Source organism: Osmerus mordax, chromosome 3 (genome assembly GCF_038355195.1).
Source record: "Osmerus mordax isolate fOsmMor3 chromosome 3, fOsmMor3.pri, whole genome shotgun sequence".
In the NCBI taxonomy this organism is placed as follows: Eukaryota; Metazoa; Chordata; class Actinopteri; order Osmeriformes; family Osmeridae; genus Osmerus; species Osmerus mordax.
The window spans coordinates 23,305,351-23,318,530 of record NC_090052.1 but is presented as its reverse complement, the minus strand read 5'-3'; the positions used below and the strand labels follow the sequence as shown (position 1 = coordinate 23,318,530).

Here is a 13,180-nt window from a genome sequence, read left to right as displayed (position 1 = left end):
GACACTATGTAATTCTTGAAGTTCACATTCAAATCCCTATGTACCTTTTAATAACCAAATGAAAAAACGAGTTTAGGTGAAGACAATATTTCTTGTAAAATACTTTTAGTTTAATCATGGTGTGGTTTTCAGTGTTCCTATTCATCATTGTAGAGGACATCGTCATGGTGATTTTGACAGGTGTGCACTATCTGCAGGACAGTTGCCAGGCGGCGGTCCAGAGCCTGGAGGTGCTGCTCAGACAGGAGAGGGGCCACCGTCACCAGAGGGTCCTGGGACAGGGACTCACGCATGACGTCACTCAGATGGAACTCCAGGAGGGACAGGAGACGCAAGCGCTGCAGCGTGGAGACACGGATCCTGATGGGGGGGGTTCAGGAAGGAGAGGTGAGAGAGGGGGCAGGGGGGGTGAGGTGAGGTGAGAGAGGGGGCAGGGGGGGTGAGGTGAGGTGAGAGAGGGGGCAGGGGGGGTGAGGTGAGAGAGGGGGCAGGGGGGGTGAGGTGAGAGAGGGGGCTGGGGGGGTGACGTGAGGTGAGGTGAGAGAGGGGGCTGGGGAGGTGAGGTGAGGTGAGAGAGGGGGTGAGGTGAGGTGATGAGGGGGAGCTGGCGGGGTGAAGTGAGAGAGGGGGCAGGGGGGGTGAGGTGAGAGAGGGGGCTGAGGTTATGAGGGGGGTGAGGTGAGCCCTCCTTACCTGCAGCACTGCTGTAGGGGCGCCAGGATGGACAGCTCATCAACAGAATGACGGCCAAACCTGCCGGATAGGACAACACAGTCACCTCACACAGCACATCACAGCACCTCAGGGGCCATGCTGGTCAGACAGCACAGCACCTCAGGGACCATGCTGGTCAGATAGCACAGCACCTCAGGGGCCATGCTGGTCAGACAGCACAGCACCTCAGGGGCCATGCTGGTCAGACAGCACAGCACCTCAGGGGCCATGCTGGTCAGACAGCACAGCACCTCAGGGACCATGCTGGTCAGACAGCACAGCACCTCAGGGGCCATGCTGGTCAGACAGCACAGCACAGCACCTCAGGGACCATGCTGGTCAGACAGCACAGCACAGCACCTCAGGGGCCATGCTGGTCAGACAGCACAGCACCTCAGGGACCATGCTGGTCAGATAGCACAGCACCTCAGGGGCCATGCTGGTCAGACAGCACAGCACAGCACCTCAGGGGCCATGCTGGTCAGACAGCACAGCACCTCAGGGGCCATGCTGGTCAGATAGCACAGCACCTCAGAGGCCATGCTGGTCAGACAGCACAGCACCTCAGGGGCCATGCTGGTCAGACAGCACAGCACAGCACCTCAGGGACCATGCTGGTCAGACAGCACAGCACAGCACCTCAGGGACCATGCTGGTCAGACAGCACAGCACCTCAGGGACCATGCTGGTCAGACAGCACAGCACAGCACCTCAGGGGCCATGCTGGTCAGACAGCACAGCACCTCAGGGACCATGCTGGTCAGACAGCACAGCACAGCACCTCAGGGGCCATGCTGGTCAGACAGCACAGCACCTCAGGGGCCATGCTGGTCAGATAGCACAGCACCTCAGAGGCCATGCTGGTCAGACAGCACAGCACCTCAGGGGCCATGCTGGTCAGACAGCACAGCACAGCACCTCAGGGGCCATGCTGGTCAGACAGCACAGCACAGCACCTCAGGGACCATGCTGGTCAGACAGCACAGCACAGCACCTCAGGGGCCATGCTGGTCAGACAGCACAGCACCTCAGTGTTGTCTTCTGAACCTCTGTTCTACAGAATTTCACTCCTTTAAACAGCATGTCTCAGGTTCTCACCCGCGCCCGTTGTCCAGGTGAAGCAGAAAAGTCTCATTCCCAAATTTTTCAAAGGTCTCATATTGATGTCTGTCCATGTTGCCTGGACAAACATACAGCACCTTGGGTTTATTTAAAGGTTACAGTTTTGGGTTAATATGACCATTCTGACTGTAGGTGAGCTGTACAGTGTAACCCTACAGGAGGGTATCTCTCCAGGAGCAGGGTTGGAGTGTAACCCTACAGGAGGGTATCTCTCCAGGAGCAGGGTTGGAGTGTAACCCTACAGGAGGGTATCTCTCCAGGAGCAGGGTTGGAGTGTAACCCTACAGGAGGGTATCTCTCCAGGAGCAGGGTTGGAGTGTAACCCTACAGGAGGGTATCTCTCCAGGAGCAGGGTTGGAGTGTAACCCTACAGGAGGGTATCTCTCCAGGAGCAGGGTTGGAGTGTAACCCTACAGGAGGGTATCTCTCCAGGAGCAGGGTTGGAGTGTAACTCTACAGGAGGGTATCTCTCCAGGAGCAGGGTTGGAGTGTAACCCTACAGGAGGGTATCTCTCCAGGAGCAGGGTTGGAGTGTAACTCTACAGGAGGGTATCTCTCCAGGAGCAGGGTTGGAGTGTAACCCTACAGCAGGGTATCTCTCCAGGAGCAGGGTTGGAGTGTAACCCTACAGGAGGGTATCTCTCCAGGAGCAGGGTTGGAGTGTAACCCTACAGGAGGGTATCTCTCCAGGAGCAGGGTTGGAGTGTAACCCTACAGGAGGGTATCTCTCCAGGAGCAGGGTTGGAGTGTAACCCTACAGGAGGGTATCTCTCCAGGAGCAGGGTTGGAGTGTAACCCTACAGGAGGGTATCTCTCCAGGAGCAGGGTTGGAGTGTAACCCTACAGGAGGGTATCTCTCCAGGAGCAGGGTTGGAGTGTAACCCTACAGGAGGGTATCTCTCCAGGAGCAGGGTTGGAGTGTAACCCTACAGGAGGGTATCTCTCCAGGAGCAGGGTTGGAGTGTAACCCTACAGCAGGGTATCTCTCCAGGAGCAGGGTTGGAGTGTAACCCTACAGGAGGGTATCTCTCCAGGAGCAGGGTTGGAGTGTAACCCTACAGGAGGGTATCTCTCCAGGAGCAGGGTTGGAGTGTAACCCTACAGGAGGGTATCTCTCCAGGAGCAGGGTTGGAGTGTAACCCTACAGCAGGGACAGGCCAGGCCTAACTGATGAACATGTCTCTGCTGGGAGAGTGGGCGGTGCCAGACTAACCCATGAGGAAGTCCAGGATGGCCATGTCCACCAGGTCCACCAGCCGGCTGCCCTGGCTGTAGGGAGGAGTCTGCTTCACCATGTCACAGTACTCAGGATTCTGCTGCCAGCTGCAACACAGCACACAGAGAGCTCACTTTAGGGGGAGGTCAAATACTTGTGTTTATTTAACTTTTATTCAAAGCAACATACAAACAGTGCATGAAGAAATATTGGTTTGACTCTAATCCCTGTATGCGTGTGTGCTTGTGTGGGTGTCAAGTTTCAAGCTTATCTGACATTTGTAAGAAGTACAGGTACATTGGAATTATTTGGTCCGTCTCCTGACAGCAGCCTGTCTAAACTTGTAATAGATCATCTAAACCTGTAATAATTATTCAAATGAGCTACTATACCGACAAGATATATAATATAAATAAGAATCTGAAAAATACTGAAAGATTCACCTAACAACTGAGAACAGCCTACACTTAGGATAACAACCAATGTGTGTGTAAGTGTGTGTGAGTGTGTGTGTTTGAGTGTGAGTGTGTGTGGACCGACGCTGCCAGCTTGACTCGGCTGTAGGAGCGTTTCCATGGCGACCTCCAGTAGCGGCGGGGGGCCAGGGAGAGGTCGGGCAGCATGGAAGCCAGGGACACCTCCAGGACGTGGGGCCGTCCGCACACCGCGTGCTCTGTGGAGCAGTAGTACTCACACTGGCCGAAGAAACACACGTTGCCCACTAGGGGGAGCCAGAGAAACGTGGAGAGATTGAGACTGGTGTCGTCACCGTAACACTAACCTGCAAGGCCACAGTGGCTATTAGCTAGACGTGTTTAGCTTTTTTGAACACACACACCAGGAGAGTTGAAGAAGGTTCTAGAGAGTTTGCGGTCAGTGGTGATGTCTCTGATCTCTGTGGTCACGTTGATCAATCTACCGACCACAGGAGGAACCCTTCTGAAACCCAGAATTCTGACAGAAGTCAGAAAGGGAGCGGGAATGGAGAGATAAGAGGCGGGAGGATGAGGAGAGGGAAAGAGAGCAGGGAGATGGTAAAGGGTCAGGTTAGGGTCAAAGGGCAGCATTCCTCATGTTGTCCCCTGCCGTCCTACCTGTCCAGGTGAAAGGCAGCGATCTCCGCGTTATGTCTCTCAAAGTCTGAGAAGTAGAACAGGTTCAAGTCTGTCTCCACGTCCCTCTCCTGCCTTCTCACAACACACAGTGAGGAAGTCAGGTTGTGGTACAGGTGTGTGTGTGTGTGTGAGTGTGTGAGTGTGTGTGTGTGAGTGTGTGAGTGTGAGTGTAACATCTTACTTCATGGGTTTGAGCAGTGCTTCTCCATGGTTTGAGAAGGACATCATCAACTTCAGCTGTGTCCCACCTGTCTTCTGCACTACACACACACACACACACACACGTACATACATACACACGTCAATACAGTCACAGACAACAAAGTCAAATGTATTTTTGCCTTCATTTAGCCTTGAGTGTGTCCAGCCTATTTTGTATCTGTTGAGTCAGATGGGTAAATGCAGTCAGTGCACAGTGTGACTCAGATGTAGCAGTCTACCAGCAGCCTGTGGTCTGTTGAAGAGGAGGGGAGTGGAACCTAGACTACAGAAGACAATCCCACAGAAGATTAAGGGTTAGTAATCTGCAGTGCTCAACACCAGTCTCAATACGGCTCTCAGTGTCTCAAGGCTGTAGAGAGGGGGAGGGGGTGAGGGGGTGTTTGAGAGGTTTACACGTGTGTGTGTGTGTGTGTTTGGGGGGTGTTGTGTATGTGTGGGTATCTGCGTCTTTATCTATCTGTTGGGTATGTGTGTGTGTGTGCGTGGGTAAATAAGATGTTGAGCTCTAGAGGATTATATGAACTGACCTCAGAACGAAGGATCATGTGATCCAGACATCTGATGTTCGATTATGTGTCTGTTCTCCTCCCCTCCAGTGCTTCCTGCTGTCTGCCTTCCATACATCTGTAATCCCAGTTTCAGTTATGGCCTCTGGCCATACAAGCTGCTTCTTCAGTGCTCCAGAGCTTCTGACCAACCAAGAGGACTCGAACTGTCCAGCCAAGGGAACCTCCTGAAACCTAGACTTGAGCTAAGCTGACCCTGAACATACCTGTGGTGAGGATGCGTTGTGTGGCTAGGTCGTGTCTAACCTGTGGTGAGGATGCGTTGCGTGGCTAGGTCGTGTCTAACCTGTGGTGAGGATGCGTTGCGTGGCTAGGTCGTGTCTAACCTGTGGTGAGGATGCGTTGCGTGGCTAGGTCGTGTCTGACCTGTGGTGAGGATGCGTTGCGTGGCTAGGTCGTGTCTAACCTGTGGTGAGGATGCGTTGCGTGGCTAGGTCGTGAGTGAGCTGGGTCAGGCTGGGGTCCGTCCTGTCGTACAGCTCCCAGCGAGAGATCCCCAGGTGAAACCGCAGCCATGGGGGGTGGGTCTCTGTGCTGCTCGTCCAATTAAGTCTGTCGTAGCCATCCTCCTCGCTGTCGCTCGGCCTATGGGAGAGTTTTGTATCGCGAAACCAGTCAAGTAATTTTCTCTATAATGAGAGTTATTTATTTGTATTGATGAAGAGAGTCAGCGGCACTCTAGATGACAGATGAAGCAATTCCAGTTCTGATGGTGGGTGTGTTATGTTACTCACCACTCACTGTCTAGTATGAAACTCTCCCGCGCTTCATCCATGGTCTTCTCCTCTGTCTCTGGCTTGAACCTCAGCAGCCAATCATCTTCCTGAAGCTGGGGGCGGGGCAGGTTGTACAGCGGATGGCTGAAAAGAGCCTTTAGCTTGGAGCGACCTCCGACCTGGCTGTCTCTGTCTGACATCTTAGCTTCGATGGGCCCTTTTGTTGCAGCAGCCATTTTGTGACAGTCCTCTGCCTTGTGGGCCACCAGCCCCCTGCTGGCTGGGGAGGAGGAGGAGGAGGAGGAGGAGGAGGAGGAGGAGGAGGAGGAGGAGGAGGAGGAGGAGGAGGAGGAGGGGAGCGGAGGGAGGAAGCAGGATGTCCGGAGAACAGAGAGACAGAAGAGGACCAGCAGCAGGTGCAGAGCCAGAGCCAGACACGCCAGCACCAGACAGACGGAACGAGAGCAGCGACTCCCACTCTGCCTCGCCATGCCTGCCTCACTCTGCCTCGCCGTGCCTGCCTTGCTAGGAAGGAGGAAGAGGAAGGACGTTAGTCACCTTACTGGTCATCCTGCACCTGCTGTATGCAAAAATGATCATATGGAAATGACAAGACAGAGATAGGCGAGCAGACAGACAGACAGCTTGGCAGACAGGCAGACAGGCTGACTGACAGACAGGTTGGCAGGGTGGCAGACAGGCTGACAGACAGACAGCTTGGCAGGGAGGCAGACAGGCTGACTGACAGACAGGTTGGCAGACAGGCTGACAGGCTGACTGACAGACAGACAGGTAGGCAGGGAGGCAGACATGCTGACTGACAGACAGCTTGGCAGGGAGGCAGACAGGCTGACTGACAGACAGGTTGACAGACAGGCAGACAGGCTGACTGACAGACAGGTTGGCAGGGTGGCAGACAGGCTGACAGACAGACAGCTTGGCAGGGAGGCAGACAGGCTGACAGACAGACAGACAGGTTGGCAGGGTGGCAGACAGGCTGACAGACAGACAGCTTGGCAGGGAGGCAGACAGGCTGACAGACAGACAGACAGGTTGGCAGGGTGGCAGACAGGCTGACAGACAGACAGCTTGGCAGGGAGGCAGACAGGCTGACTGACAGACAGACAGGTAGGCAGACAGGCAGACAGGCTGACTGACAGACAGACAGGTAGGCAGACAGGCAGACAGGCTGACTGACAGACAGGTTGGCAGACAGGCTGACAGGCTGACTGACAGACAGCTTGGCAGGGAGACAGACAGGCTGACTGACAGACAGCTTGGCAGGGAGGCAGACAGGCTGACAGGCTGACTGACAGACAGGAGACACTGTTAGACATAGCAGGACTCTACTCACATCTCAGGCATTCTGGGCTTTGATGATGGACAGATGTTTTCTCTCTCTCCCTCTGTGTAATGGGCTCTGATGACAGTGTTGTAGAGTCATGTGGCAGTTCTGTCTGTTTTCCCCTCTGGTGCTGTGGACTGTGACCTCAGCCTCTCTCTGGGAGCGGTCAGGTCACACTGACCACAGAGTGACAGCTACCAGAACACAGCCCAGACTCTCAGCCTCTGTTTGTCGTTTGATTGCATCATCTTGTGTGGTTTGGGATCAATGTTGTTTTCTGTGTTGTGCCAATTAGACGACTGACGTGTTTAGTTTTTTATGTAATTATAATTTTAGAAAGTGGTATGGGAATTTTGTGTGCTCAAATGCACAGAGCATAATATGTAAAAGTACAATTCCATATTTTGCGGCCGGTGACGACAAACAGGATCTAAGTCTCTAAGCCTGTGTTTGTCTACTGGCAGAGACAAGACTGATCTCTCCCTTTACCCTGCTCTCTCTCTCCCTCTCTCTCTCTTTTTCTCCGTTTACCCTGACCTCCCTCTCTTTCGCCCTTTACCGTGCTCTCTTCCTCTCTCCCTCTCTCTCTCTCTCTCTCTCTCTCTCTCTCTCTCCCTCTCTCTCCCTTTACCCTGCTCTCTCTCTCTCCTTGTCTCTTTATTTCATCCCTCCTGGGACTTATCAGAGGGCTTTATGTGCTATTGCTTCATCCCCTGCCCCCTCTCTCTATCTCCCCCTCTCTCTCTCCCCCCTCTCTCTATCTCCCCCTCTCTCTCTCCCCCTCTCTCTATCTCCCCCTCTCTCTATCTCCCCCTCTCTCTCTCCCCCTCTCTCTATCTCCCCCTCTCTCTCTCCCCCTCTCTCTATCTCCCCCTATCTATCTCCCCCTCTCTCTCTCCCCTCTCTCTATCTCCCCCTCTCTCTATCTCCCTCTCTCTATCTCCCCCTCTCTCTATCTCCCCCTCTCTCTATCTCCCTCTCTCTATCTCCCCCTCTCTCTCTCCCCCTCTCTCTATCTCCCTCTCTCTATCTCCCCCTCTCTATCTCCCCCTCTCTCTCTCCACCTCTCTCTATCTCCCCCTCTCTATCTCCCCCTCTATATCTCCCCCCTCTCTCTCCTCCCCCTCTCTCTCTCCCCCTCTCTCCACTGACGTGACCTGGAGTGCTTCCATGAGGAGAATATTTAAGATGTTTGCTGTGTCGGTGAACACAGGGTACAGTGAGTTAGAGTAAGGCAGCGGTGCAATCACACAATCATACATCAGTAAAGTGTGCAAGACCGCACACACACACACACACATGAGTGTAACGTGCTGTGAAGTATCAATATTCCATGTCTTATCAGCCTTCACTAAGAGCTCATGAGAGCAGCTCAGATCAAATATTCATCCAGCATCGCGCTCTTCTCCTCCTCTCGTCCCTCCAGCTCTCCTCTTCTCCTCTGCCTCTGCCCCGGAGAAAAATATGATGCTGAAGGTACAGTATACAAAGTAGAGTACAAGAACTGACATACATCAAGGTTGTTAAAAGGTATGTGAGTAAACAAAATCAGGACATTTTAAATACACTTCCAAGTGTGTAGAAAAAGATAAATATAATGAAAATGTTTGAAGCTCTCCTGTAGATTCTTCTTCCACTTGAGATGTTTCCCTCTACTCTGCCTTCATATCTGCTCTCCAGTGTGCAACCATCCCAGTGAAGCCTTTTACTCCCATGTTAATTTAGCACAAAGGCTTTGGCTTGGAGAAAACAGGATATATTATTCATAGAGTGGTAGTAATAGTCTATTCCCTAAAGGGTGACTAGATCCTTGATGTCTGAGTGACCCCAGGCTTGGATGATAAGGAAGAGGATTCCTCAAATTAAAAATGTAATTTGTATTGAAGTGAACGTTTATTTACCAAGTGTTGCATGTAACCAACTCTTAAAACAAGCTGGTATTATTATAATACATGTTTTTCTCTCAATTCTTTCAATCTCTATGTCCCTCAATATCATTTTTTCTCTTTCTCCACACACACGCACACACACACACACACGCACACACACACTTCAAAGCTTCAAAGCCTGTCCTGTTTCCCTCTCAGCAGTTAAAAGCTTAATGTAGGTTGCTTGGAAACAACCCAGAAATCTCAACCTAATTGGAGACAGAGAGCCACTCTGCTGACAGCCACAGACACCCTGCTCCCTGCACACGCCAACACACACACACACACACACACACACCCTATACTTGTGTTTGTCTGAGATAGAGAGAGTAAAAGAGAAAGGAGCAGAGATGAGTATTTCATGTATCCTGGAGTGTGAGGTGATGGGTGAACACAGGGCATTACTCTTCCTCACTGGCTAAATATTTCATTTCACCCTCGTGAGAGAGAGAGACAGAGAGAGAGACAGAGAGAGAAGACAGAGAGAGAGAGACAAAGAGAGAGAAGGGGAGAGCGAAAGAGAGCAGACAGAGGGGAGAGAGAGGGAGGAAGAGAGAGAGAAAAAAAAGATAGATAACTTAATGGTTGGGGAGGAAAGTTAGCACATGAAAGTGAAGAGGTGACGAATGTGGAATATTAACTAGCAGAGGAGAGGACAGTAGAAGATGGGGAGAGAGGAAGGGAGAGCGGCTATTCGAACATAGAACCCCGATGACAGCTCCGGCAATGAGGTAGAGGGAAAGGAGAGAGTGTGCCTGACTGAACTTGCGGCTAAGCTTCATTTGGTACTGCACAAGAGAGGAATGAGTCCTGGGAGGATCTGAAACAGCATGGTGGACAAAGAGGGAGAGAGAGAGGAGAGGGAGAGGGAGAGGAGAGGGAGAGGGGAGAGGAGAGGAGAGGGAGAGGGAGAGGGGAGAGGGAGAGGAGAGGAGAGGGAGGAGGGAGAGGGGAGAGGGAGAGGGAGAGGGAGAGGGGAGAGGGGAGAGGGAGAGGAGAGGGAGAGGGAGGATCTGAAACAGCATGGTGGATAAAGAGGGAGAGGGAGAGGAGAGGGAGAGGGAGAGGGGAGAGGGAGAGGGGAGAGGGGAGAGGGAGAGGGGAGAGGGAGAGGGAGAGGGAGAGGGGAGAGGGGAGAGGGAGGATCTGAAACAGCATGGTGGATAAAGAGGGAGAGGGAGAGGAGAGGGGAGAGAGAGGGAGAGGAGAGGAGAGGGAGAGGGAGAGGGAGAGGGAGAGGGAGAGGGGAGAGGAGAGGGAGAGGGAGAGGGAGAGGGAGAGGGAGAGGGGAGAGGGGAGGATCTGAAACAGCATGGTGGATAAAGAGGGAGAGGGAGAGGAGAAAAAGAGGAAGGGGAGGAAGAAAGAGGAGAGGACAGAGAGAGAAAGCTTGTCAGAGTAGCAGTCCCAGATGGCCTCTCTCTGGAGCTGCTGGGAGGGGGAGAGGTGCATGCTGGGAGGGGAGAGGTGCATGCTGGGAGGGGAGAGGTGCAGTGCCAGCAGGCTGAGGGGGTGGAAGAACAGATCTGTAGAAACTGATGAGTAGGAGGGTTGGAATGACTGAGCGGTTGTATGCTGGCTCATTAAGTCACATTTTGTTCCCCCACAAATAACTGAGAATGCAACTCCAAATATATCAGTCCTTGGAGCCCCCCCCCCCCACACATACTCTCAGCCGCACAGATATATAATATACTTATTTATGTATTTAATAAACCCAGAACCTGAACTTGAAGTCACACCATTTTAGTGGAGACGAAATTCAAATTCTTCCAACCCCTCACCTAGCCTGCTCCCCCTCCAGCCCAGGCCGGCTCCCCCTCCAGCCCAGGCCGGCTCCCCCCTCCAGCCCAGGCCGGCTCCCCCCTCCAGCCCAGGCCGGCTCCCCCTCCAGCCCAGGCCGGCTCCCCCCTCCAGCCCAGGCCTGCTCCCCCTCCAGCCCAGGCCTGCTCCCCCTCCAGCCCAGGCCGGCTCCCCCTCCAGCCCAGGCCTGCTCCCCCTCCAGCCCAGGCCTGCTCCCCCTCCAGCCCAGGGCCTGCTCCCCCTCCAGCCCAGGCCGGCTCCCCTCCAGCCCAGGCCTGCTCCCCCTCCAGCCCAGGCCTGCTCCCCCTCCAGCCCAGGCCGGCTCCCCCTCCAGCCCAGGCCAGCTCCCCCTCCAGCCTTGGTTAAGCCCATCTCTCTCTGGATTAACTGGAATTATTCCCTCCATGATAAATGGAGAGTGAGGAGCTGTAATCCCTTTATAATATTTTCAGGAAAAATCTATTATTTAATGGAGGCACATCTGAAACGTGACTCTATCAAGAAATTAATGTTTCCACTGCAGTTCATTTCCTTTCCTAGAAAATCAATCAGTGAATTAGAAGACATCATGTGTCACGTGTCACATTCACGATCCTTCAATATTTTATCTTTTTAGACGTCATGGTGACAAGAGTGGAGTAAAGAACATCTAACCCTAACCCGGGACTCAAAAACCTTGTCTCTGTAGGAAACGTTATCCTGGAGTCCTGTGACTGACTGACCCCCCTCCCACCTGCTGCACAGCCTCCCCTCCCCTCCCCCGCCCCTCCCCATGGAGATGGAGGAGGGAGAGAGAGATGGAGATGGAGGGAGGGAGAGAGAGATGGAGATGGAGGGGAGGGAGAGAGAGATGGAGATGGAGGGAGGGGAGAGAGAGATGGAGATGGAGGGAGGGAGAGAGAGATGGAGATGGAGGGAGGGAGAGAGAGGGGAGAATGGAGGGAGGGAGGAGAGATGGAGATGGAGGGAGGGAGAGAGTTGAGGAAGGAGGGAGAGAGAGATGGAGATGGAGGGAGGGAGAGAGAGATGGAGATGGAGGGAGGGAGAGAGAGATGGAGATGGAGGGAGGGAAGAGAGTTGAGGGAAGGAGGGAGAGAGAGATGGAGATGGAGGGAGGGAGAGAGTTGAGGGAAGGAGGGGGAGAGAGATGGAGATGGAGGGAGGGAGAGAGTTGAGGGCATCTATAATAAACTGTGATCAAACTGAAGATGTTAGCTCTTACTTTTCTGTATTCTGCTTGAAGATTCAAAAGATCAAGACATTGATTTCAAATGGAGTCTGAACTATGCGTCAATATTTTAAGTACCAAGAAAGCTAACTGGGTTCCTAAACGCTGCCATTATTATATTACATCATGATTCTACTGATGCAGATTATCAATTGAATGAACCCAACCCCAAAGTTCACACACACACACACACACACACACACACACACACACACACACACACACACACACACACACACACACACACACACACACACACACACACACACACACACACAGTGTTCCAGTTGGCTGTCTACACAGGTGTAACAGTAAGCCAGGAGAGATGTTGAGCGGTTTGTGTTGTCACAACCTTGTGTGACAGGATGATCAGTGAGTAACAGTGTAACTTTCGTTGTTAATGTACATGGAGTAATCCCACTGTCCAGATCACCCACGATGCACTCAACATCTGATACCTCTCTCTCTGTTACAAACACTCTCTCTCTCTCTCTCTCTCTCTCTCTCTCTCTCTCTCTCTCTCTCTCTCTCTCACACACACACACACACACACACAGATACACAAACTCAGTCACTGTATTTGATATACTAGGAACTCTGGAAGATTAATAGATTAACCTTTTCACAACATACACACACACATTCCATTAAACAGGATAGCATGATCTCTCCTGTGCCACACACACAGCCTCTTCAACACGCATGATATCGAGAACATGTGACCACAAGCGGTCTCACGCATGACATAAACCAGACCTATGTTCTTTAGCCTGAACATAATTTCTGTATCAATACTGTAGTATTAAGACCCAATCTGTTGCTATAAATTTTCCTGTTTGATGTCTCAAGGGGCAGCTACAGAGAAAATAGGATTAATGACTCCAGTTTCAAGACTTCAGGACTTTTTAATCCACATATTTGAACAACAGCAGGAACATAGACACTGTTTAACCAGAGAGGCTGCTCAGCCTAACCACGTCTAGATGAGCCAAGGGCGGGAAGCAGGGGTTCACCTGAGGGACACACTGGAACAGGAAATGACACAGGCAATACAGGAAGTAACCGGAAGTGTTCAAGCACTTAAATACATATTGTGCCACAGCAACATCAAGACAGAGAGAAAAAGAGAGCAAGATAAAGAGAGAAAGGAAGATGGAGAGAAAGAGATGGAGAGAGTGATAGAAAGTGTGTGAGCTAAACAGACA

General features: G+C 52.3%; 1 protein-coding gene across 1 annotated transcript; it reads right to left on the bottom strand.

Moving 5' to 3' along the window:
- Positions 1-137: 137 nt before the first annotated feature.
- Positions 138-6,162, bottom strand: LOC136940586 (extracellular serine/threonine protein kinase FAM20C-like). Its single transcript, XM_067232776.1, has 10 exons — positions 5,690-6,162; positions 5,362-5,540; positions 4,349-4,427; positions 4,147-4,239; positions 3,891-4,006; positions 3,593-3,773; positions 3,050-3,159; positions 1,813-1,894; positions 694-753; positions 138-360 (listed from the first exon to the last, which is right to left on the bottom strand). The coding sequence occupies exons 1-10, from the start codon at positions 6,160-6,162 to the stop codon at positions 138-140; spliced, it is 1,596 nt and encodes a 531-aa protein (XP_067088877.1).
- Between the last annotated feature and the right edge of the window lie 7,018 nt (positions 6,163-13,180).

Bases quoted from the DNA above. Each gene is read 5' to 3' on its own strand.
- LOC136940586 (XM_067232776.1), bottom strand. From the start codon at position 6,162: ATGGCGAGGCAGAGTGGGAGTCGCTGCTCTCGTTCCGTCTGTCTGGTG. The intron at 4,240-4,348 runs GTAAGATGTTAC...TGTTGTGAGAAG, and splicing joins GCACTGCTCAAACCCATGAA to GCAGGAGAGGGACGTGGAGA. The intron at 4,007-4,146 runs GTAGGACGGCAG...GACTTCTGTCAG, and splicing joins GCTGCCTTTCACCTGGACAG to AATTCTGGGTTTCAGAAGGG.